This window comes from Mobula birostris, chromosome 25 (genome assembly GCF_030028105.1).
Source record: "Mobula birostris isolate sMobBir1 chromosome 25, sMobBir1.hap1, whole genome shotgun sequence".
NCBI lineage: Eukaryota > Metazoa > Chordata > Chondrichthyes > Myliobatiformes > Myliobatidae > Mobula > Mobula birostris.
This window is the reverse complement of record NC_092394.1, coordinates 54,347,673-54,374,140: the sequence shown is the minus strand read 5'-3', so window position 1 is coordinate 54,374,140 and position 26,468 is coordinate 54,347,673. Positions and strand designations below refer to the sequence as shown.

General features: G+C 45.1%; 1 protein-coding gene across 2 annotated transcripts in view; it reads right to left on the bottom strand.

Moving 5' to 3' along the window:
* ncf1 (neutrophil cytosolic factor 1) overlaps positions 1 to 6,635 on the bottom strand; it is a 110,710-nt gene extending 104,075 nt beyond the window's left edge. For both annotated transcript variants that reach the window (XM_072243671.1, XM_072243672.1), the window contains exon 1: positions 6,343 to 6,635. In XM_072243671.1, the coding sequence (XP_072099772.1) occupies positions 6,343 to 6,414 (72 nt within the window). In that variant the 5' untranslated portion in view covers positions 6,415 to 6,635. The remainder of the gene's footprint in view (positions 1 to 6,342) is intronic.
* Positions 6,636 to 26,468: the final 19,833 nt, after the last annotated feature.

The window sequence follows — 26,468 nt, the reverse complement described above, 5'->3', positions numbered from 1 at the left end:
GGAGGGAAACCGCACAGAAGCTGACTCAAAGGGTGACTTACTTTTGCGTAAGCCTTTCATGAATCTCCAATCATAACCACAGACCCCGAGGAACAAGCGCCGAGCGCTCACAGTCTGGGGTCTCGGCCAAGTGGTAAGCAACTCGATCTTAGCTGGGTCTGTAACTACCCCATATCGTGAGACTATGTGCCCAGCATAGCTAACAGGCGTTTGTCCAGAGAAAGTTTTAACCCTTCAGCTTTCAGGAGGCCCAGCACCTTTATCAGCCTCGCTTCATGTTCTTCCAAGGTGGATCCAAATACTATGAGGTCATCCAGATACACCAATACCTCAAGCAAGTTTGTATCCCCCCCCCCATCTTCTCCATGACCCGCTGGAAGGTTGCAGGAGCTCCCGAGATGCCCTTTCGAACTGGAAAAATCCCAGGGGACGTATAAATGCTGCTTTCTCTTTGTCGGCCTCACTCATGGGGACCTGGTAATATCCACTCCTCACGTCCAGCACACTGAACCACTTCACACCACTCAGGCAGGCCAGCGCGTCTTCAATCCTCAGGACAGTATACGGGTCAGGGATGGTGCGCCTGTTCAGAGTCCTATAGTCCACACAATGCGTACCTTCCCATCCTTCTTTCGGGCCACTACTATTGGGGATGCATAGGGGCTTCGGGACTCGGTGATGATCCCAGCCTCCTTCAATTTACACAAATGCTGCCCAACGTCCTCCAGCTCTGCAGGGGCCAGTCACCGTGACCTCTCTCTGAACAGGGTGTCCTCAGTCACCCGGATAGTGTGACGAGTGCTCTTGGAACAACCTACATCAAACTTGTCGGTGCAAAAGACACCTTCCAGCTTCAACATCTTCTCTACCAGCCTCCTCTTCCAACCCACAGGAACCAGGGAGTCCCTGAAGTTGAATGACTCAGCGGTTAACTTTCCCCCTTTTTCTAATAGTTTCTCCCCAGCGTGCCTCACGGGGGCACCAGACATTACCGTCACTGGGAGCAAATGCGCCAGGGGCATCCCCCACTTGAAGATGACCTCCCTCTTCGTAGTGTTCCTGACAATCACTGCCATCTGCGTTCCTATACAGCCAAGGGCTTCTGCAATTTGGGCCTCACCAGTACCCCAGTGTCATGGTCCGGATCGGGGTCCCTTTAAATTTACTTTGTTTATGTTACGATCCGGACCATTGACTCCCTGTTTCCTTTTGTTTCCCTGTTTTCCCGTGTCCCTCGGCTTTGGTGATTGGAGGCATTTACTCTCGACTGAACCAGTAGTTTATAGTCTCCGGCTTTCAGCCGTTCGGTGCGGGAGTGTCTGCAAAGTCACCAAGGTACGGTGTGCCAATGTCATCTGGCCAGAGCAAGCCTAGTCTCTGCCCAAAGCGAGTGCCGGTAAATCGCCTTTCCTCACCGGAGCAACCCTGTCAAGTTACCTCGCCAGAGCGAGCCTGCAAAGTTTCCTCACCAAGGTGGGTGCGTCAGTTAACCCGCCGGAGGGAATCAAGAACCGCTGTCTACTGTTCCTGGGTCGAGTCAAGAGCTCAACTCTACCCAGGGGCTCCAAGTCAAGTCCTGGCTCCGGGGGCATTCAAGCACCAACTCAAGTCCTGTCCCTGGCTGCATCCAAGTTCTGAGTCGAGTCCTGGCCCTGGCGGCTTCTTACTTCCGAGTCGAGTCCTGGCCCTGGCACTCTGTGATTCCCCCCTGTCTGAATCCCTTCTCTGCCCCTCTCTCCTCTAGCCCTTGTCTGCAGCCCTCCCTGCACTTCGGTCTAGTTCCATCACTGGAGCTAGATAGGTACTGTCTGGTGTTCATCCGTGTTGGTCTTGTCTTGCCTTGTCCTCGCCTCTGTGGGGTAGGTCAGGCCTTCTTGCCGTTACCCCGTGGAGGGTCATGAGTCCTGGCCCTATGTCCTGTACCCAAGTAGGGGTCCCGACTCTGGGTTCTGTGTGTGAGTCCCGGCTCTATGTCCTGTACCCAAGGAGGGGTCCCGACTCTGTGTTCTGTGTATGTGTCCATGGTTCCATGTACCTACTCTCCTGAGACCGAGGCTCTGTTTTCCATGTTCCTCCTCTCCCTAGCCCATATCATGTCCTTGCCTGGTTCTGGGGTCTGAGCCCGAGGCAAGACCCAGGTACTGGGTCCTTGCCCAGTCTCTGGCTCGGAGTCCATACCCTAGCCTCTTCATGTCGCCTCTAGTTCTGGGATCCAATTCCGAGCCCAAGCCCAGACCCTTGGTCCCAGCCTAATCGTAGTCCTGAGTCCTTGTCCAGTTTGCTATTGCTGCTTCTGCTTTGCTCTCCCGGTATCGAACAATAAACTAAATCTAATTAACCTCACAAGATGTGTCTTGCATTTGGGTCCACCCTTGCTCCCAATGCTCCCCCATTGTGACACCCAGTGGGAAACCCCGACTCCCCCTCGTGGTCTTCCACTAAGAGGGCCTTGCCCTTGGGCACTCCAGGAAATTTGGGGATCCCCATCACTTTTGCTACTTCCCCAGGCCGTACTACCATTGGCTTCGAACCACACAGTCCCTCATTTCAATTTGGTATCCAGCCCAGTGCAGCCACGCACTTCCTCAAAAGCAGCTCAAAACCCCGGGTGAACGGACAATGTTCCCAGAAAGCTCTCACCAGCCTTCTCCTTCCAGACCCCCAGGCCCCCATGAATCTCTTCACAAGAGCGGTGTTGGTCCCCACCGGAATTGAAACACCGCCCTTCTCAACAGGGTCCGGACAAACCAGCAATAATGTATCAAGGACCTCAGACACTCCCATATCGGCCTCCGAGAACTCCAACTTCACTGACAAATAACTCTCGTATGGATAATTACTAGCCCTAAGCCCCCAGACCTCCAGCACCCTGAATGGTGTCAATGGTAAATGCTTCAGATGCCGGTTGTAAAACTACGGTACAACAACGTGACCTGCGACCTGGTGTCGAGTATGGCTTTAGCATAACTACCCTCTATTCGTAGCGACACACTGAAGCATGGACCCACTAAGCCTTTTGGGGGTTCCTTAGTACATTGCGGGGAACGTGTCCCCCCAGAGACACCAGGCCGTTCTCTCACTGGGTCTCCTAGGTTTTCCCAACGACTCTCCCCTGCTGAGGTACCTGGGGGCTCTCTCTCTCCTTCTGGCGTGACACCCGCTCCACCAGCCCTCCGCATTGTTCGTCTGCTTGGGGAATCTGCCATCAGCTCCAACAGATAGGGGGGGGGGGTCACACCCGCTGATAACAGCCGACATACCTCCATTCTCAACTCTGCCACAATCTCCTCTACTGCTCCCCGGGGTAGGCTGCCTGTGGTCACCTCACCTCAGGGAACTACTACCGAGGACTGTACCCTGCTGACGGAATCCTCCCACGCCTCCGTCGCGTTCTCCTCCTCCCGTACCTCTCTGATCAGCTCAACAAAAGGTGGAGGGGGGCGCATCTTACGAGACTGTTGGAGACCCCACGCAATCCGGTCATGGGACTGGGCACCCGGCTATCTGGTATATTCTTAACTGATCCACCTCAGCCGCCTGGATGACCCCTCTGCACTACAAGTAATTTAGCTGCCACTCCAGTTGAAAAATAAAAGCAGAAAGCTTCTCCCCCTTCTCTTGACGTATGTTCTAAAACCCTGCCATGAACTCCATTGGGCTTCCAGTCAGGCCAAAAGCATTGTCCAGTGCTTGCATGTAATTGACAGCTGTCACTACGGGAGATTTCAGCCTGACAGCTCTCACAACGTCAGCGGCCCACCCATTCAAACTTTCAACCAGTCTCTGTCGCTTTATATCATCAGAGCACTGCCACTCATCTAACAACTGAGAGGTCCGCTCCGTCCAACTCTCATATTCCTCCTCCCCTTTAGGGGTGGGCGTTATTCCAGCGAATAGGCGGAGCCTGCCATAGCTGGGACTTTGAATCTGATTTTTCCATTATTTCACCAGAGAAGTAAGGGCGGACACCAACTCAGGATTCTCACTCTTCCCTGGGGGACGTGGACTAATTAGACATTCCAAATCCGACCACTCTTCCCCCTCACTCCTCAGAAACGAGAGAACCCTGTCTTTGAAACCTCCACCCCCAGCTGCCGCTACCTCAGCACCGGTCTGCATTAAAATGAGAGCTGTGCCAGCCATTTTATCAAACCTCCGCCCACAGTCGCAACTTTACCAGCACTGAACAGTGGAATTAACAATTCATCTGGAGTACAAATATCTGCCCCACTGGTTCATTGCTCAGGGTATTTACACAATATCCAACGGAATCAATCCTGGACGAGACCCCACAATTGTAACTCTCCTTCGGCTAGCGGCTTAATATAGGGGTGATAGCCCCCGGCATGGACAAACTTAAGAAATCTCGTTTGGGTGGATGCTGCGTGATGTGTCCCCGGTTACAAATCAGCACCCCAAAGTAACAAACAGTACGCAATACATGATTAAACGATTAAGCTTTATAATTCTTACTTTGACTATATGGTTCATAAAGAAACGAAAAAAAAAGAAAAAAAAGGGCCCAATCTTATTCAACAGTCTGTTGCACAATGTTGGAGCTCACTGATAAGCCGATTGTCCACCATCAGCCTCCTCTGATTGTCGCTGACCTTCGGACCCTCGCTCTGAGTCCACCCCGTCCAGCGGTCTACCAACTCTCTCCATTTGCATCTTCTCTCCTCATCTCTCCCCGGCAAAAGACCGCAAAAATCTCTCTTCCAGACTCACAAGGAAGAACAACAGCATTCCAAACCCCATTATCTCTAGTCATAACCCAAACATTGCTGCTACAGAGAAACCATTACATTATCAGTGAAACCTTACACAGCAGTTATACAAAGGTTATCGCCAGATGCTCAGCAATCTCCTCCCTCGCCCTCCACAGTAGCCTGGGGTACATCTCGTCTGGTCCCAGTGACTTATCCAACTTGATGTTTTCCAAAAGCTCCAGCACATCCTCTTTCTTAATGTCCATATGCGCAACTTTTTCAATCCGCTGTTAGTCATCCATACAATCACCAAAATCCTTTTCCATAGTGAATACTGAAGCAAAGTATTCATTAAGTACCTCTGCTATCTTCACCAGTCCTATACACACCTTTCCACTGTCACCTTGACTGGCCCTATTCTCTCATATCCTCTTGCTGTTCACATACTTGCAGAAGGCCTTGGGGTTTTCTTTAATCCTGCTCATCAAGGCCTTCTCATGGCCCCTTCTGGCTCTCCTAATTTCATTCTTAAGCTCTTTCCTGCTAACCTTGTAATCTTCTAGATCTCTATCATTACCTAGTTTTTTGAATCTTTCGTAAGCTTTTCTTTTCTTCTTGACTAGATTTACAACAGCTTTTGTACACTACAGTTCCTGTACCCTACCATCCTTTCCCTGTCTCATTGGAATGTACCTACTCAGAACCCCACGCAAATATCCCCTGAACATTTGCCACATTTCTGCCGTACTTTCCCTGAGAACACCTGTTCCCAATTTGTGCTTCCAAGTTCCTGCCTGATAGCTACATATTTCCCCTTACTCCAATTAAACACTTTCCTAACTTATCTGTTCCTATCTCTCTCCAGTGCTATGCTAAAGAAGATAGAATTGTGATCACTTACTCCAAAATGCTCTCCCACTGAGAGATCTGACACCTGACCAGGCTCATTTCCTAATACCAGATCAAGTACAGCCTCTCCTCTTGTTGGCTTATCTACACATTGCATCAGGAAATCTTCCTGAACACACCTAACAAATTCCACCCCATCTAAACCCCTTGCTCTCAGGAGATGCCAATCAATATTTGGGAAATTAAAATCTCCCACCACAACAACCCAGTTATTACACCTTTCCAGAATCTGTCTCCCTCTCTGCTCCTCGATGTCTCTGTTACAAATGACAAGATAGGCATGGTTTCCTGAAAGGAAAATCCTGCCTGAAAAACCTACTTCAATTCTTTGAGGAAATTACAAGCAGGGTAGACAAAGGAAATGTAGTAGACGTAGTGTACTTGGATTTTCAGAAGGCCTTACTAAGGTGCCACACATGAGGCTGCTTAACAAGATAAGAGCCCATGGTGGTCTATAAAAAACACCCAGTAGAGTTATTGACCCCTTCCTGTTTCTAACTTCCACCCACAGAGACTCAGTAGACAATCCCTCCATGACTTCCTCCTTTTCTGCAGCCGTGACACTATCTCTGATCATCATTGCCAAAATCTCCACCTCTTTTGCCTCCCTCCCTCTGAGTATAGTTCTCTGAGTAAGAAGAAAAACACACAGAATGCACCTAGATTTGCTTTTCATAATGAAAGAATAATGATACCGGAATATGCATTTCCTACTGGTACTCACATAATGCTGACTTGGGACAAATCTTTTTTCAAATCCCAGCACCTCGACATGTCTGACGTGAGGCTCCTCCATTCTAGATGTCAATAAATCTCAAAACCGTTGCAGCCCAGAAGCACTTCACCCCCAACACCAGACCGCTGCTGCTTGGTTTGTGTCCTGGAGCAGATAAATCAGTTAATTCCCTCCACACCTCTTGTCACCTTCAAAGTACAATTTTGAGTTGCAGCTTGCACTAACAGGCTGAGACAAATCTTGTACTCCTGTGCTAACTGCGATTCAGCTTTTGTGACTTGCCTCAAAAGTCCTGGGGAATTTCCTCTCTCTCTCAAAATAGAGAAGTGAAAGCACCTAATGAGATTCCAGTTTCATTTTGTGACCATCTGTTATTTTTATTGAAATAATCATCTGGTTCTGAAAGCAGAAACTGTATTGGATCCTTGCTCCATCCAGCAAGCATGTCGGCCCCTCTGGGGCCACCAGCATTCCTGCCCCTGTCCAAATACGGGCAAACGATCTGAATTCCAGAGGCAAGCATCTGATATTGTGTGATATCCTCATAGGGGATTCCATAGTGAGGGGAACCATCAGGAGGTTCTGTCAGCCTGATAGAGATACCCACATGATGTGTTGCCTCCCAGGTACCAGCGTACGGGATGTCTCAGATCGGGTACAGGGTATTCTGAAGGGAGAGGGTGACCAGCCAGAAGTCTTGGTACACGTTGGTACCAATGACGTAGGTAGAAAAAGGGAGGAGGTTCTGCAGAGAGAATTCAGGGAGTTAGGTAGGAAGCTGAAAAGCAGGACCTCCAGGGTAGCAATCTCAGGATTGCTGCCTGTGCCACATGCTAGTGAGTGCAAGAATAGCATGATCAGGTGTGTTAAAATGTGGCTGAGAGACTGGCGTAAGGAGAAGGGCTTCAGATTTACTTTACTTTATTGTTGCCAAACAATTGGTACTAGAGCGTACAATCATCACAGCGATACTTGATTCTGCGCTTCGCGCTCCCTGGATTACAAATTGATAGTAAATAATAAAAATTTAAATAATCATAGTCATAGTCATACTTTATTAATCCCGGGGGAAATTGATTTTCGTTACAGTTGCTCCATAAATAATAAATAGTAATAGAACAATAAACAGTTAAATAGTAATATGTAAATTATGCCAGTAAATTATGAAATAAGTACAGGACCAGCCTATTGGCTCAGGGTGTCTGACCCTCCAAGGGAGGAGTTGTAAAGTTTGACGGCCACAGGCAGGAATGACTTCCTATGACGCTCTGTGCTGCATCTCGGTGGAATGAGTCTCTGGCTGAATGTACGCCTGTGCCCACCCAGTACATTATGTAGTGGATGGGAGACATTGTCCAAGATGGCATGCAACTTAGACAAATTATAAATCATAAATAGAAAATAGAAAAGGGAAAGTAAGATAGTGCAGAAAAAACTGAGAGGCAGGTCCAGATATTTGGAGGGTACGGCCCAGATCCGGGTCAGGATCCGTTCAGCAGTCTTATCACAGATGGAAAGAAGCTGTTCCCAAATCTGGCCGTACGAGTCTTCAAGCTCCTGAGCCTTCTCCCAGAGGGAAGAGCGACGAAAAGTGTGTTGGCTGGGTGGGTCGTGTCCTTGATCATCCTGGCAGCACTGCTCCGACAGCGTGCACTGTAAAGTGAGTCACAGACGGAAGATTGGTTTGTGTGATCTCTGGATCATTGGGCCCTCTTCTGGGGGAGGTATGACCTGTACAAAATGGACGGGTTACACCTGAACCCAAAGGGGTCCAATATCCTAGTGGGCACAGTGAATAGAGCTGTTAGGGAGGGTTTAAACTAATTTGACAGGGGGATGTGAACTGGCGTGATAGGGCTGAGGAAGGGGAAAACAAAATAAATCAAAGATAGCATGCAACAGAGATTACAGAAAGAACAGGCAGGAGATGGGGCTTAATCAAAGCCAGTGGCAGAGTTACAGGGCAATAGGGGCATGGTGCAGTTAAAACAGAAAGCAACAAATACTGGACTGAGAGTGTTGTATTTGAATGCACACAGCATAAAGAATAAAAGGGATGATCTTGAAATTCAGCTACACATTAGCAAATATGACATTGTGGCCATCTCTGAAACTTGGCTAAAGGATGGCTGCCATTGGGAGCTGAACGTCCAAGGATATATGGTGTATCGGAAAGATAGGTTAGTAGGCAGAGGGGTGGTGTGGATCTGTGTATAAAAAATAATATTAAATCATTGGAAAGAGATGACATAGGATTAGAAGGTGTTGAGTCTCTATGGGTTGAGTTAAGAAATGACAAGGGTAAAAGGACCCTAATGGCAGTTGTATACAGGCCTCCAAACAGCAGCCGGGATGAAGGTTACAAATTATAGCAGGAGATAGAAAAGGTATGTCAGAAAGGCAATGTCATCATAATTGTTGGGGATTTTAACATGAAAGTGGATTGGGAAAACCAGGCCAGTACTGGACCCCAAGAGTCTAGAATGTCTAAGAGATGGCTTTTTAAAAGAGCTTGTTGTTGACTACTAGTTGCCCACTAGTGGATCAGCTGTGCTGGATTGGGTGCTGTGCAATGATCCGGAGGTGATTAGAGAGCTTAAGGTTAAGGAACCCTGAGGGAACAGTGATCACAATATGATTGAGTTCACATTAAAATTTGAGAGGGGAAAAAATAAAATCCAACGTGTCAATGTTTCAGTGGAATAAAGGAAATTACAATGGCATGAGAGGTGAACTGCCAAAGATGGGAAAGGGACATTTGCAGGAAGGACAGCAGAGCAGCAATGGTTAGAGATTCTGTGAAAAATGAGGGAAGTGCAAGACAGATATATTCCAAATAAGAAGACATTTTCAAATGGAAGAAGGACACTACCGTGGCTGACAAGTGAAGTCAGATCCTAACTAAAAGCAAAAGAGAGGCCATACAAGGAAGTCAAAGCTAGTGGGAAGATAGAGGATTGGGGAGATTTTAAAAATTTGCAGAAGGAAACTAAAAAAGTCATTCGGAAGGAAAAGACGAATTATGAGAGAAAGCTGACTAATACCAAAGAAGATACTAAAAGCTTTTTTAAGTGTATAAAGGGTAAAAGAGAATCAAGGGTAGATATCGGACCAATAGAAAATGATGCTGGAGTTATTGTAATGAGAGATGCAAAGATGGCAGAGGAACTAACTATGTATTTTTCATCAGTTTTCATGGTGGAAGACGTCTGCTGTATACCTAACATTCAAGAGTGTCAGGGAAGTGAAGTTTATGCAATGAAAATTATGACTAAGAAGGTGCTAAGGGAGCTTAATGGTCTGAGGGTGGATAAATCTCCTGGACCTGATGGAATGCACCCTAGAGTTTTGAAGGAAGTAGCTGGAGAGATTGTGGAGGCATTAACAATGATCTTTCAAGAATCGATAGATTCTGGCATTGTACCAGATGACTGGAAAAATTGCAAATGCTACTCTACTATTTAAGAAGGGTGGGAGGCAGCAGAAAGGAAACTATAGACCATTTAGCCTGACATCAGTGGTTGTTGGAATTGATTGTTAGGGATGAGATTACAGAGCACCTGGAGGCACATGACAAGATAGGCATGGTTTCCTGAAAGGAAAATCCTGCCTGAAAAACCTACTTCAATTCTTTGAGGAAATTACAAGCAGGGTAGACAAAGGAGATGCAATAGACGTAGTGCACTTGGATTTTCAGAAGGCCTTCGCCAAGGTGCCGCACAGGAGGCTGCTTAGCAAGATAAGAGCCCATGGAATTACAGGGAAGTTACTAGCATGGGTGGAACATTGGCTGGTCGGCAGAAAACAGAGAGTGGGAATAAAGGGGTCCTATTGTGGCTGGCTGCTGGTTACCAGTGGAGTTCCACAGGGGTTAATCATGGGTTTTTACGATGTATGTTTTTGTTTTGGACATTGGAATTAATGGATTTGTGGCTAAATTTGCCGATGATACAAAGATAGGTGGAGGAGTGGGTAGTTTTGAGGAAACAAAGAGCCTGCAGAGAGACGTAGTTTAGGGAAGTGGGCATAGAAGTGGCAAATGAAATATAATGTTGAAAAGTGTATGGTCATGCACTTTGGTGGAAGAAATAAACGGGCAGACTATTATTTAGATGGGGAGAGAATTCAAAATGCAGAGATGCAAGGAGACCTGGGAGTCCTTGTGCAAGATACCCTAAAGGTTAACCTCCAGGTTGAGTCAGTTGTAAAGGAGGTGAATGCGATGTTGGCATTCATTTCTAGAGGTATAGAATATAAGATCAGGGATGTGATGTTGAGGCTCTATAAGGCCACACTTGGAGCATTGTGTGCAGTTTTGGGCTCCTTATTTTAGAAAGGATATACTGACATTAGAGAAGGTTCAGAAAAGATTCATTAGAATGCTTCCAGAAAGGGTTGCTGTACGAGGAACGTCTGGCAGCTCCTGGGCTGTATTCCCTGGAGTCCAGGAGAATGAGGGGGAATCTCATAGAAACATTCTGAATGTTAAAAGGCCTGAACAGATTAGATATTGCAGTTATTTCCCATGGTAGGGGATTCTAGGACAAGAGGGCACGACTTCAGGATTGAAGGACGTCCTTTTAGAACTGAGATGCTGAGAAACTACTTTAGTCAGAGAGTGATAAATCTGTGAAATTTGGTTGCCACAAGTGGCTATGGAGGCCAGGTCATTTAAGGCAGAGATAAATAAGCTCTTGATTAGCCAGGGCATCGAAGGATATGGGGTGAAAGCAGGGGTGTGGGGATGACTGGAAGAATTGGATCAGCCCATGATTGAATGGCGGAGCAGACCCAGTGGGCCAAATGGCCTACTTCTGCTCCTATATCTTATGGTCTTCTGGTCTCATGGAGACGCAGTGGCACAGGTGGTAGAGTGCCAGATAGCTGGGTTCAATCCTGACCTCAGGTGCTGAGTATGCATAGTGGGCAAGTCCATGTGGATTTTCTAAAGGCACCTTACATTTATAAAATCTGCAGGTTGATAGTTTGCCACTGTAAATTGTAAATAAGTGCAAAGTAGTGTTGGCCAAAATGAACTACAGTCTACAAATCAATTAATTTGAATGAATCAAGGACAGTGGGACAAGACAAATTGCCTTTCCTCTTAACATCTACTTAGGAATGGAGGATGCCATTTTGTGCAGCTGTTCTATGTCCTCCATTTTGTGAGCTTGTTGCTTAGTTTGATCTGTGTTTCTTTTAAAGTAGACACATTGATGTTTCATGTAATCTGCTGGACGAGGGATCATTTCCAAATAAGAAGTTATTCGTGAGGTGTTCTTTGGTTGGATATTACATGCAGGTTTGTGACTGTTGGGGTCTGTGTTTACCCTGCATGATTCAAGCTGGTTGCTGACTGAGAGCAAAGAGCCATAAATTACCGATTGTCACTTGCTAGGAAGAGGGCAATAAATGGATGCTGGCCTGGAGCAGAGCCAATAAAAAGGTGTTAAAGATCAGACACATGACCTATAGCCAATAACACAGGAATCTAGCACTTCAACTGGTCAAGATGCAAGACAGCAATGACTCCATAGGAAACTCACCATTATGGATGTGAGGTGCCCCAGAGATGTGAAGATTTGAAATGGGACTACAAGGAGCATGTGGCCAGCAGCAAAAATTCCTTCTTAGCTGGTATCATCTTTACTATTCTTTGACTGTTTGTGGAAGGTCAGGAAAACTTAGTTGGTGTGTACACAGGTATTCAGTTGTGTAAATTCTCATGATTTTCCATTGAGACAATGAAGGTACTTGTCAGTAATTACAGATTCTCTCCATGCCTCCCTGATCGTTATTACAAGTGGTGATTCTTGTAATAGTTAGATCTTGGGGGAGCTGACAAAAATATAGGGAGATTAAACATAGAAGGTAAGCTAGCCAATAATATGATAGAGGATACCAAAAGTTTCTTGAGATTCATAATGTGTAAAAGGGAGTCGAAAGTGGATAGCAGGCAGCTGGAAAATGATGCTGGAGAGGTAGTAATGGGGGACAAGGAAATGTCAGATGAACTAAGTAAGTATTTCACCATGGAAGACACCAGCAGTATGCCTGACGTTTAGAAGTGTCAGGAATTAGAAGTGTACCAAGTTGCCATTACTAGGGAGAAGGTTCTTGGGAAACTGAAAGTCAGAAGGTAGATAAATCACCTGTACCAGAAAGGCTACACTCCAGGGTTCTGAAAGAGCCCTGAAGAGATTGTGGGATGCATTAGTAATGATCTTTCAAGAATCAATTGATTCTGGCATGGTTGCAAGGAATGGAAAATTGCAAATGTCACATCACTCTTCAAGAAGGGAGAGAGGTGAAAAAAAAAGAAACTTTTAGTTCAGTTAACCTGACCTCAGTGGTTGGGAAGTTGTTGAGAATTGATTGTTGAGGACATGGTTCTGGACTACTTGGAGGTACATGATAAAATAGGGCCTAGTTATCACGGTTTTCTTGCCTGACATACCTGTAGGCATTCTTTGAAGAAATAACAAACAGGATAAACAAAAGAGAATAGTGGATGTGGTGTACTTGGATTTCCAGAAGGCCTTTGACAAGGTGCCACACATGTAACTGCTTAACAAGTTAAAAGCCCATGGTATTACAGGAGAGAAACTAGCATGGATGAAGCAGTGGCTGATTAGCAGGAGGCAAAGAGTGAGAATAAAAGGCACCCTTTCTAGTTGGCTGCCAGTGACTAGTGGTGTTCCATAGGAGTTTGTACTGGGACTGCTTCTCCTTACATTATATATCAATGACTTTGATAATGGAATTGATGGCTTTGTGGCAAAGTTTGCGGATGATACAAAGATAGGGGGAGAAGTAGGTAGATTTGTGGAAGTAGTGAGGCTACAGAGGCTATAGACTGAACAGGAGAATGGGCAAAGAAGCAGCAAATGAAATGCAGAGTCAGAAAGTGTATGGTCGTGCAGTTTGGTACAAAAACTATAAAAGGATAGACTATTCTCTAAATAGAGAGAAAATTCAAAAATCTGAGCTGCAAACGGATTTGGAAGTCCTTGTGCATGATTCCCTAAAAGTTAATTTGCAGGTTGAGTCGGTGGTGAGGAAGGAAAATGCGATGTCAGCATTCATTTCCAGAGGACTAGAATACAAAATCATGTATGTAATATTGAGGTTTTATAAAGCACTGGTGAGGCCTCACTTCGAGAATTGTAAGCCGTTTGGGGCCCCTTATCTAAGAAAGAATACGCTGACATTGTGGAGGTTCATGAAAATGATTCCAGCATTGAATAGCTTGTCATATGAAGAATGCTTGATGGCTCTGGGCCTGTATTCACTAGAATTCAGAAGAATGAGGGGTGACCTCATTGAAACCTATCGAATGGTGAAAGGCCTTGATAGAGTGGATGTGGAGAGGATGTTTCCTATGGCGGGGAAGTCTAAGACCAGAGGGGGCAGCCTCAGAATATAGGGGCATCCTTTTAGAATGGAGATGAGGAATTTCATTAGCCAGAGAGTGGTGAATCTGTGGAATTCGTTGCCACAGGCAGCTGTAGAAGTCAAGTTATTGAGTGCATTTACGGAAAAGGTTGATAGAAACTTGAATAAGACCATAAGACATAAGAGCAGAGTTAGACCATTGGCCCGTCGAGTTTGCTCTGCCATTCAATTGTGGCTGATTCCTTTATTCCCTCCTCAGACCCACACTCCGACTTTCTCCCTATAACCTTTGATGCCATGTCCAATCAAGAACCTATCAAGCTCTTCCTTAAATACACCCAACAACCTGACCCCCACAGCTGCCTGCGGTAACATATTTCACAAATTTACCACCCTCTGGCTAAAGAAATCTCTCAGCATCTCTGTTTTAAATGGACGCTCCTCTACCCTGAAGCTGTGCCTTCCTGTGCTAGACTCCCCCTTCATGGGAAACATCCTTTCAACATCTACTCTGCCTAGGCCTTTCAATGTTTGAAAGGTTTCAATGAGATCACACCCTCAACTGTCTGAATTCCAGCGAGTACAGACCCAGAGCTATCAAACATTCCTCGTATGATAACCCTTTCACCCCTGGAATCATCCTTGTGAACCTCCTCTGAACCCTCTCCAATGCCAGCACATCTTTTCTTAAATGAGTCCAAACTGTTCACAATACTCAAGGTGAGACCTCACCAGTGCCTTATAAAGCCTCAGCACCACATCCTTGCTCTTGTATGCTAGACCTCTTGAAATGAATGCTAACATGGCATTTGCCTTCCTCACCACTGACTCAGCCTGCAAGTTAACCTTCAGGATGTTCTGCAAAAGGACTCACAAGTTCCTTTGCATCTCAAATTTTTGGATTTTCACCTTGTTTACAAAATAGTCCGCACATTTATTTCTACTACCAAACTGCATGACCATGCACTTTCGAGCATTGTATTTCATTTGCCGCTATCTTGCCCGTTCTCCTAATCTGTCCAAGTCCTTCTGCAGCCTACCTGTTTCCTCAACACTTCCTGCTCCTCCACCAATTTTCATATCATCTGGAAACTTGGCAACAAAGCCATCTGCTCCATCTAAATCAGTGATATACAGCATAAAAAATAAACGGTCCCAACACAGGCTCTGCGGAACACCACTACTCACCCACTGCCAACCAGAAAAGGATCCTTTTATTCCCACTCACTGCCTCCAACCACTCAGCAATGCTCTAACCATGCCATCCATAATTTCCTTGCTGCGGCCTTCCTCCTTTCTGAAAGAGTGGAGTGATATTTTCAATTTTCCAGTCCTTTGGCACCATGCCACAGCCCAATGATTTTTTTGAAAGATCATTCCTCATGACTCCACAATCTCTACCACTACCCTAGGATGCTGTTCATCTGAGCCGGTGACTTATGTACCTTTAGGTCTTTCAGTTTTTTGAGCACCTTCTCTTCCTTCAGACACTACAACATCTTTCACAGTGATGGGTAGCCCTTCGGATTCGAAGAAGGCACTTTTTGAAACCCATGCGTGATGGAGTTTGAAGTGGAACAGCCGTTGCACGGGGGCAATCCCACCCTCTCGGCAGAAGAGATCTTGATCCGGTGGCACGGACAACCGTTACGGCTGGAGACCTCTCCTGTTGCAGCGGATGATCAGGACGTCTACGTGCCTTGTCGTGCTCTTAGCGCTTCACAAACGCCTGTTGGACCTGCCTTCTTGACCATTGGACCATTAATCGGTCTCCTCCGCTCAATCTGCCAGGGCCAGACTTCACACACTGGGATAGACAGATCCCCTACCTCACCGAGGGTCGAAGACCCATCAGCTACCCTCAACCGGTTTGGCCCGTCTGCCAAGGCGGTCTACCGGGGTATGGCCATTGCGCGTGCGACAGCTACTCAGAGCCACAGGTGAGAGCTGAACGCCAGGTGGACAAGCTGCCCTGAAAAGGGCACGGCAGACCCCCCCCACCAGAGGTGCTACCCCTCCGTAGACACCCCATACACCCTTCCTACAGTGAAGACTGATGCAAAATACTCTTTTAATTCATCTGCCATCTCCTTGTCCCCCGTTATTATTTCTCCAGCCTCATTTTCTAGTGGTCCTATATCCACTCTCATTTCTTCTATTTATTTATTTAAGCATACTGGAAAAAGTTTTACAATCTACTTTCATATAGTTTGCTAGCTTGCTTTCATATTTCATCTTTCCTCCCAACGATTATTTTTGTTGCTCTCTTTTTAAAAGCTTCCCAATCCTCTGTCGTCCCACTGATTTTTGCTTTGTTGTATGCCCTCTCTTTTGCTTTTATATTAGCTTTGACTTGCCTTTCAGGCACGGTTGTACTATTTTGCCATATTTTGAGTATTAGTCAGGGCATGAAGGCACACGGGGGAGAAAGCAGGAGATGGGGACACAGAGGGAAAATCAGATTAGCCATGATGAAATGGCAGAGAAGTCTCAATGAGCCTAATTCTGCTCCTATACCTTATGGTCTTATAGAAACATAGAAACATAGAAAATAGGTGCAGGAGTAGGCCATTCGGCCCTTCGAGCCTGCACCGCCATTCAGTATGATCATGACTGATCATCTAACCTAGAACCCTATACCTGCCTTCTCTCCATACCCCCTGATGCCTTTAGCCACAAGGGCCATATCTAACTCCCTCTTAAATATAGCCAATGAACTGGCCTCAACTGTTTCCTGTGGCAGAGAATTCCACAGATTCACCACTCTCTGTGTGAAGAAGTTTTTCCTCATCTCGGTCCTAAAAGGCTTCCCCTTTATCCTTAAACTGTGACCCTACTCCTCTCTGTGTGGAAAATCTTGCTAATCATGTCTTCTTTAAATCTCACTTTAAACCTTGCTCTCTAGTTCTAGACTCCTCTATCCCTACCTGAGGAAAAGGTAGAGTCACCTTATCTATGTCCCTCATATACAGTACCTCTATCAGATCACCCCTCAACCTCTTACCCTCCAAGGAAAACAGTCCCACTCTAGTTCCATGTTGTTTAACATATGTTATGATTTGGGTGAGAATGTTGTCATGATTAGTGACTTTGCAGATGGTACAAAAATTTGGGGGTGTAATGTTCACCAAAGAAGGTTGTCTGAGGTGACCACAGGAAATCAACTGGGAAAGTGGGGCAAAGAACTGCGGATGGAACTTAAACAAATGAGAAGGGATTTATCCTGGGAGGCTAATCCAGGGTAGGACAAGTAGGGAACGATGGAGTTCTGGTGAGTGTTGTTGAACAGACAGATCTGGCGGTACCGGTATATAGCTTCCTGAAAGCTGTGACGCAGGTAGACAAGGTGGTGAAGATATATAACCATATAACAATTACGGCACAGAAACAGGCCATCTCGGCCCTTCTAGTCCATGCCGAACTCTTACTCTCACCTAGTCCCACCAACCTGCACTCAGCCCATAACCCTCCATTCCTTTCCTGTCCATATATCTATCCAATTTAACTTTAAATGACAACATAGAACCTGCCTCTACCACTTCTGCTGGAAGCTCGTTCCACACAGCTACCACTCTCTGAGTAAAGAAGTTCCCCCTCATGTTACCCCTAAACTTTTGCCCTTTAACTCTCAATTCATGTCCTCTTGTTTGAATCTCTCCCATTCTCAATGGAAAAAGCCCATCCACGTCAACTCTATCAATCCCCCTCATAATTTTAAACACCTCTATCAAGTCCCTCCTCAGCCTTCTACGCTCCAAAGAATAAAGACCTAACTTGTTCAACCTTTCTCTGTAACTTAGGAGATGAAACCCAGGCAACATTTTAGTAAATCTCCTCTGTACTCGCTCAATTTTATTGCCATCTTTCCTATAATTCGGTGACCAGAACTGTACACAATACTCCAAATTTGGCCTCACCAATGCCTTGTACAATTTCAATATTACATTCCAACTCCTATACTCAATGCTCTGATCTATAAAGGCCAGCATACCAAAAGCTTTCTTCACCACCCTATCCACATGAGATTCTGCCTTCAGGGAACTATGCACCATTATTCCTAGATCCCTCTGTTCTACAGCATTCTCCAATGCCCTACCATTTACAATGCATGTCCTATTTTGATTAGTCCTACCAAAATGTAGCACCTCACATTTGTCAGCATTAAACTCCATCTGCCATCTTTCAGCCCACTCTTCTAACTGGGCTAAATCTCTCTGCAAGCTTTGAAAACCTACTTTTTTTCTTTTTAAATCTTTTTATTGAATTAGTACACAAAAGGTAAAACGTATAGAAACTAATACACTGTTGCAATATAAATTTACAAGAGATATTAATACATAAAAAAATACAAACAGTGCAGTTTAGTTATAAAATAACAAGGTAATAATAGTAGTATACTAATTTTCCATATATATCAATAAAGAGAAGAAAAACCCACCGTGCAACTAAGCTAAAAAGCAAAGCAAAGCAAAGCCATGGGCTAACTAGGTACCAAGTAGACAAACAACTTAAACAATCACGTCCTCAAACCCGACCTCCATTAATAACAATTAAAAGCCAAGAAGGGAATGTAAATATGGTCAAAGAGAAAAAAAAAGTTACATGAAATGAAAATGTTGAATAAAAGATCTCCAGGACTGTTCAAATTTAACTGAAGTATCATAAAGATTACTTCTGATTTTTTTCAAATTTAAACATAGTATTGTTTGAGAAAACCAAAAAAACCTACTTCATTATCCACAACTCCACCTATCTTAGTATCATCTGCATACTTACTAATCCAATTTACCACCCCATCATCCAGATCATTAATATATACGACAAACAACATTGGACTCAGTACAGATCCCTGAGGCACACCGCTAGACACCGGCCTTCAATCTGACAAACAGTTTTCCACCACTACTCTCTGGCATCTCCCATCCAGCCACTGCTGAATCCATTTTACTACTTTGGTATTAATGCCTAACAATTGAACCTTCCTAACTAACCTTCTGTGTGGAACCTTAGTTAAACCTTATAAGTCATGTTTATTGCCTTTATCAGATGGGCACTGAGTGCAAGTGTTGGGAAACCATCTTACAGTCATAGCTGAGATTGAACTTGGGATATTGTGTGCAGTTCAGCTTTCCATTCTATAGAAAGGACGTAAACAGAGATGCAGAAAAGATTCATAGAAATATTACCAGCATTAGGGGTCTTAGTCATAGTCATAATCATAGTCATAGACATACTTTATTGATCCTGAGGGAAATTGGTTTTTATTACAGTTGTACCATAATGATTAAATAGTAATAAAACCATAAATAATTAAATAGTAATATGTAAATTATGCCAGGAAATAAGTCCAGGACCAGCCTATTGGCTCAGGGTGTCTGACCCTCCAAGGGAGGAGTTGTAAAGTTTGATGGCCACAGGCAGGAATGACTTCCTATGACGCTCAGTGTTGCATCTCGGTGGAATGAGTCTCTGGCTGAATGTACTCCTGTGCCCAACCAGTACATTATGTAGTGGATGGGAGACATTGTCCAAGATGGCATGCAACTTGGACAGCATCCTCTTTTCAGACACCACCGTCAGAGAGTCCAGTTCCATCCCCACAACATCACTGGCCTTACGAATGAGTTTGTTGATTCTGTTGGTGTCTGCTACCCTCAGCCTGCTGCCCCAGCACACAACAGCAAACATGATAGCACTGGCCACCACAGGCTCGTGGAACATCCTCAGCATCGTCCGACAGATATTAAAGGACCTCAGTCTCCTCAGGAAATAGAGAGAAATTAGATAGTCTGTGGCTTTAGTTTGTGAAATACTGGAGGCCTATAAAGTCAGAAAGGACATAGATAAGGGAGATGGTTACCACCTTTTTCCCAGTGCAGGGGAGTCTAAAACTATAAGACCACAAAACATAGGAGCAGAATTAGCCCATTGAGACTACTCCACAATTCCATTATGGCTGATTTTTTTAATCCCTCTCAACCTGCATTCTCCTGACTTCTCCCTGTAACTAGAGTGCGTAGGTTTAAGATGAGAGTGACACAAAGGAACAAATTTTCAACCAGCGCATGATGGGTATATGGAATGAGCTGCCAGAGGAAATGGTAGGAGGCAGGTGCATTTACAGCATTTAGAAGACATTTGGATAGGTGCATAGATAGGGAAGGTATAGAGGGAGATGGGCCAAATATGGGGAAATGAGACTAACTCAGGGAGAAACTTTAGCTGCCATTGATGAATTAGACTAAAGGCCCCGTTTTTCAATTCTGTCCAGTCTGTACTTCAGTCTAGTGTCTCTTTGTAACTCATGTCTTCCAGTCCTGTCAACATCTTCCTTTCTGCACTGCCCTGAATGGTATCTGATCTCTAACAGTGCATTTCACATATCAACCACTCAGTGGGTTAAAACAACTTGCCCTCCTTTCACCTCAAACCTATGCCTTCTTGTTCTTGGGTTATCATTGGAAAAAGATTGTGATCTCTTTCTCAAGGTCATACATTTATAATAGTCATTCCATAGATTCATGTGCTCCTTGCCCAATGAGTGGACAATGCTCATCAGAATCTGATGCCATGCTCACTCATCAGTCCGCTCAGAACTCACAGCGCCAGAATGCTGAATGCTGAGGGACTGCCTCGTTCCAAAGAGGCTCAATGTTAATGTAAAGACATGAAAAGCTGCATTTGAAATAGTAGTCATAGTCATAGTCATACTTTATTGATCCCGAGGGAAATTGGTTTTCATTACAGTTGCACCATAAATAATTAAATAGTAGTAAAACCATAAATAATTAAGTAGTAATATGTAAATTACACCAGGAAATAAGTCCAGGACCAGCATATTGGCTCAGGGTGTCTGACCCTCCAAGGGAGGAGTTGTAAAGTTTGATAGCCACAGGCAGGAATGACTTCCTATGACATTGAGGCATATTTCTCTATTTCCTCTGAAAATCTATTTCCAAGAAATATTGGTCAATAGTGAATCTGTGTATAACAGGAATTGATGCAATCTCACCGCATCTTCCCCTCTCACTTCAAATGGTTTTTACAAGTGCAAGACAGAATTTATTAGAACTTGAATCTGCTTTTTCTTGAGGCTCAACACACATCCCGTTCCCTTTATCGCTCAACAGTGCAGCAAGTGCCTCCTGAGTGGAGGAATGTACTTTAGCCTCACTGCCTTATCAGGTCTTCAGCAGTTTCTTCCAACAATATACCCATAGGAATAGGACTAGGTGACATTGACAGCAGTGTTATGTGTAAATCACCAGTTTATTACACAATATACTGAGATAACCTTACACAAACCACATTAGCACAGGCAAACAACAGCTGCTGAAGACCTCTGGTGTGGAGCTGCTACTTTACAGTTCTGATCTCATCGCCCGCACCATCCATGTCACACTCGAGTTCGGCACACATTACTGGACTCTTTATACAAGGCTTAATCCTCTGTAGGAACCAAGGGAGCATCATACTATAGTGGACAGAGCTTTGTGTCAAAAGCATGAGCTTGCCAGCTCTGAGCAAAATAAGATCCCTAGACATTACATCAACAGGATTAAAGCATTTCCACTTGCGGTCCAGCCAAAATTTATTGCTCAACCATCCTCAAGAAAACCGGTCACCATTTTGTTCATCACAGCACTTCTTAGGAAGCAACACTTGCATGCAGTCATAATCTTAGGACACAGGAATAAACCCTTTGGCCCAACCAGTCGTCACTCACCACCCTATGTGTGGAAAAAGTTGCACTCAGGGTACTATTAAATCCCTCCCTCCTCACCCGAAATCTATGCCCCTACCTTGGGAAAAGGAGGGTTCCTTTCACCCCTTCATGCCCCTCATGATATTATACACCTCTATAAGGTCACCCCTCATTCTCCCACACACCAATGAAAAATGACGCAACCTACTCAACTTCTCTCCATAACTCAGCCTCTCAGTTCCGGCAACATCCTCATAAATCTCGTCAACACTCTTAATTTTAAGTCACCTTTCCTATACCAGGGTGCTCAAAATGTTCAGTGTGAACATGGTCTGCAGGGCCTTTCCCATACGACATTTCCAGCACACTAAGGGATTGAGTGGTGAGGAAAGCAATTGGTATTCCTGCCTTCATAGGGCTGAAGCATTTAGTATAAGAATTTGGACATGTTGCAGATGTATAAAGCATTGGATGACTGGATAGGAATGGAGCAGAGGGGTACAGGCCCACTGAGGACAAATGGGACGAGCATGATCAGGCATAGGTGAAATGGGCAGAAAAAACCTGTTTCTGTAGTTTTGTATCTCTTTACTACTCTTAGCTGTTTTAATGAGACTAGTGTTAATAGAGTCTACGTACACTTCAGTATGACTTTTTCACAAAATTCCATGTTGAAAAAATGATCCAAGATATTAGAGCACATTGGATCCATGACAACCCTGTAAATTAGATCCAAAACTGAGACCAAGGATGAACTTATTATCATCACAATATTGTTATCATCACAACATTGTTACCATCACAACATTGTTACCATCACAACATTGTTACCATCACAACATTGTTATCATCACAACATTGTTACCATCACAACATTGTTACCATCACAACATTGTTACCATCACAACATTGTTACCATCACAACATTGCTATCATCACAACATTGAATGATGGAATTGGCAAACGCAGTCTCAGAGCAGCTACTTGCAGGTAAGTCTACAGTAGATTTTGTAGAACAGAGAGACTCAGGAGTTCCGGTGCATAGTTATCTGGAAGTGGCAACACTGGCAGAGAGTGGAGAACGTTTGGCACGCTGGCATTCAATGTTCTAGTTCTTTCAATACAAAAGTTGGGATGTCATGTTGCAACTGTACCAGCTATTGACGAGCTGGAACTTAGAGTAATTTGATTTTATTTAGAGATACAATGTGGCACAGGCCCTTTTGGCCCTTTGAGCCACACCGCCCAGCAAACCCCGGTAACCTCGATTTAACCCTAACGTAACCGTGGGCCAATTTACAATGACCAATGAACCTACCTAATACGCCTTTGGACTGTGATAAGAAAACGAAGGACCTGAAGAAAACCCATGTATTTCACAGCGAGGATGTACAGACTCCTTACAGATCAGAAATGAACACCAAACTCCGATGTCCTGAGTTCTAGTTGCCCTGTTTTAGAAAGGATGTGGTACATTGGCAAGGATGCAGAGAAGTTTCATGAGGATGTTACCAGGACTGGAGTACTTGGATTGTAAAGAGAAGCTATATAGTCTGGGTCTATACAGCATTGCCTGGAACGTATGATGCTGAGGGGTGACCTTGTAGAGATTTGTAAAAGCATAAGGGGCATGGATAAGGTCAGTAAATAGAACATAGAAATTTACAGCACGTTACAGGCCCTTTGGCCCGCAATGTTGTGCTGACCATGTAACCTACTCTCGAAACTGCCTAGAAATTCCCAAGCTGTCATGGTCCAGTCTGTGAAGTTCACATTCCGGTTCACGATCCAGTCCATTGATCCTTGTTCTGGGTTTTCTTGTTTTCTTCCTTGTTCTGTTGGGTGCCTTAATTGAGGCACCTGATTCTCATTGTCAACTGGCACATAAATATGTCTCAAACCAAGGATTCCCTGCTGGACTGTTCCCTTCCCCTCCCCATCTGAATCTCTGGCAGTTACTTTGGCAGTTTATCTCAACAGTTACTTCAGCACTAATCTTCACCTGTAATCTTCATCTGTTACCTTCGTCTGCTACCTTGCCTACAACCTCGCCTGCGTCCTCGCCTGTATCACCATCTAGTTCAACCGCTGGAGTGAGACCGGAGCCTTGCCACGCCAAGATATGGAACTATCTATTGTTGAGTTTGGAACTGTCTCTTTGTGTCCCTGTGTTTAGTGTCTGTGTCAAAGAAGAGTCCCGGCCTAGGTCCTGTTCCCAAGGAGGAGTCCTGAATCTGTGTTCCGTATACAAGTTCTGGCCCTATGTCCTGTCCCCAAGGAGCAGTCCTGGCTCTGTGCTCTGTGTTCTGGTGCTCAAGTCCAAGGCTCTGCGTTCCTGTGTCCCAAGACCAAGTCCAAGTGCCGTGTTCCAGACCTGTCCAAGTCTGAGCTTTGTGTTCTCGTCCAGTCCAGGAGTCCCTCGGCAGTCTACCTTGGCAAGCGTCCTCGGCAGTCATCCTGGCCCTGCGTCCTAGTAAGGGTCCCAGCCCTGCGTTCCAAGGAGGAGTCCTGGCTCCATACCAAAGAGCCTAACCAAGCCGAGCCAAACCTAGTCCAAGAGCCACATCCTGCCCTGGAGTACCTTATCCGAGGCTCTGAGCGTCCAGTCCAAGTCCAAAGCTCTGTGTTCTGGTGTTCCAAGACCAAGTCCAGGCGCCGTGTTCCAGCTCTGTGCAAATCTGAGCTTCATGACCTCATCTAGTTCCAGTTCCTCACCCAGCCCAGTGCTGGAGCACCTCGTCCTGTCCTTGCCAAGATCCTAGTCCCAAGTCCTAGCCTAGACCTGGGTTCTGGTTCTGAATCCCAACTAAGACCCAGGTTCCAGGTCCTTGTTCGGGCTCTGGTTCGCGAGTTCTGTGTTCCTAGTCCAGGCTCCTCATTCCTAGTTCCCCATCCGGGTCCTGTGCTTCTAGTCCAAGTCCTAGCCCTGAATCCTAGTCTCGTCCAGGGCCTGTGTCAATGTCCAGCGTCGTTTCTTCCTGACTCTCCTTGCTATCTCGATAACCCTAGTCCTGTTTCTAGTACTTCAGTGTCTGTGTCTTGCATCTGGGTCCGCCTTCAATGCCCCCTTGTAACACTAGTACATAGCCCTCTATTTTTCTAAACTCATGTACCTATCTAGGAGGCTCTTAAAAGACCCTATTGTATGGTCTACTTGGAGCTTTGAAAAACAGGGCTATGGGTAAAGTCTAGGTAGTTCTAAGGTAAGGACATGTTTGGCACAGCTTTGTGGGCCGAAGGGCCTGTATTGTGCTGTAGGTTTTCTATGTTTCTATGAATCTGCTTCCACCACCGCCGCCGGCAGTGCATTCTACACACCCACCACTCTGTGTGTGAGAAACTTACCCCGACAACTCCTCAGTACCTATTTCCAAGCAAAACTATGCCCTCTTGTGTTAGCCATTTCAGTCCTGGTTATCCAAACGATCAAAGCCCCTCATCATCTTATACACCTCCATCAGGTCACCTCTCGTCCTCCGTCGCTCCAAAGAGAAAAGGCCAAGTACACTCAACCTATTCTCATAAGGTAGGACCTCCAATCGAGGCAACATCCTAGTAAATTTCCTCGGCACTCTCTTTGTAGTATCCACATCCTTCCTGTAGTGAGGTGACCAGAACTGAGCATGGTACTCCAAGTGGAGTCTAAGGTCTTATATAGCTGTAACATTCCCTCAAGACTCTTAAACTCAATCCCACGGTTGATGAATGTCAACACACCATACGTCTTCTTAACAATACTGTCAACCTGCACACCAGCTTTGAGTGTCCTATCAACACGGACTCCAAGATCTCTCAGATTCTCCACACTGCCAAGAGCCTTACCATTTATATTATGTTCTATCTTCAGATTAGACCTACCAAATGAACCACTTGACATTTATCTGGGTTAAAGTCCATCTGCCACTTCTCAGCCCAGTTCTGCATCCTATTGATGTCCTGCTGTGACCTCCGACAACCCTCCAGTCTATCCACAACACCCCCAATCTTTGTGTCATCAGAATCCCAGGAGATTTGAAACTAGAGGGTATAGGTTTAAGGAGGGAGGGGAAAGAATTTAAACAGATCAAAGCAGCAACTCTTTCCACAGAGGGTGGTCAGTACAGGGAAGCTGCCAAAGGGAGGGGTACAGACAGGTACAGACATTTAAAAGACATCTAGGCAGGCACAGGGACAGAAAAGGCTTTGGGATATATAGGCCAAAGGGAGGGGAATGAGACCAGCTTGGATTGCTGCCTTGATTGGCATAAATCAATTGAGCCAAAGGGCCCCTTTCCCATCTGTCTAGCCCTACGGCACTATGACTGAATATTTTTAGAATGAAACAGTGAGAGTTCAAGGCCAATATGTGCCTTCAAGGGTAAATGGTAACTTTGACAAGTCAATGGAACCCTGGATGCTCAGTGATATTGAGGGTTCTTTAAGAACTAAAGGAAGCCTAGGGTAGATATACAACATTGAATTATATAGCACAGAAGCATGTCCATGCCAACCTGAGCTGGTGCCATTTGCCTCCATTTGGCACATTTCACTCTAAACCTTTCCTCTCCAAGAACCTGTCCAAATGTGTTTCAAATGTTGTTATTGTACAATGGTTGTGGATGATGGGACTTATTCTAGCTAGAAGTCCATAACTAGTTGAATTCAGCGGAGGTCTGTGCTGGGACCTCCACACTGTGAGATACTGTATATATAAATGACTTCAATGAAAATGTGGATGAGTTGATTAGTAAGTGTGCAGTTACTCAGAGGTGTTGTGGATAGTGTTGAAGATTGCCAAAGGAAACAGCAGGATATAGATCACTTGCAGGGAAACGTCAGATATCAGATGAGGTTTAGTTAGGGCAATGTGAGGTATTGCATATTAGGATATCAAATGTAAACAAAAACAGGAGCTTTATCAGTGTTGCTTAAAAAGGGATCTTGGGGTCCAAGACAATTGTGCCATGAAAGTGGCTATTTGGGTTGGTAGGATGGTAAAGAAGGTGAAGCTTGAGATTACGGGAACAGTTATTTG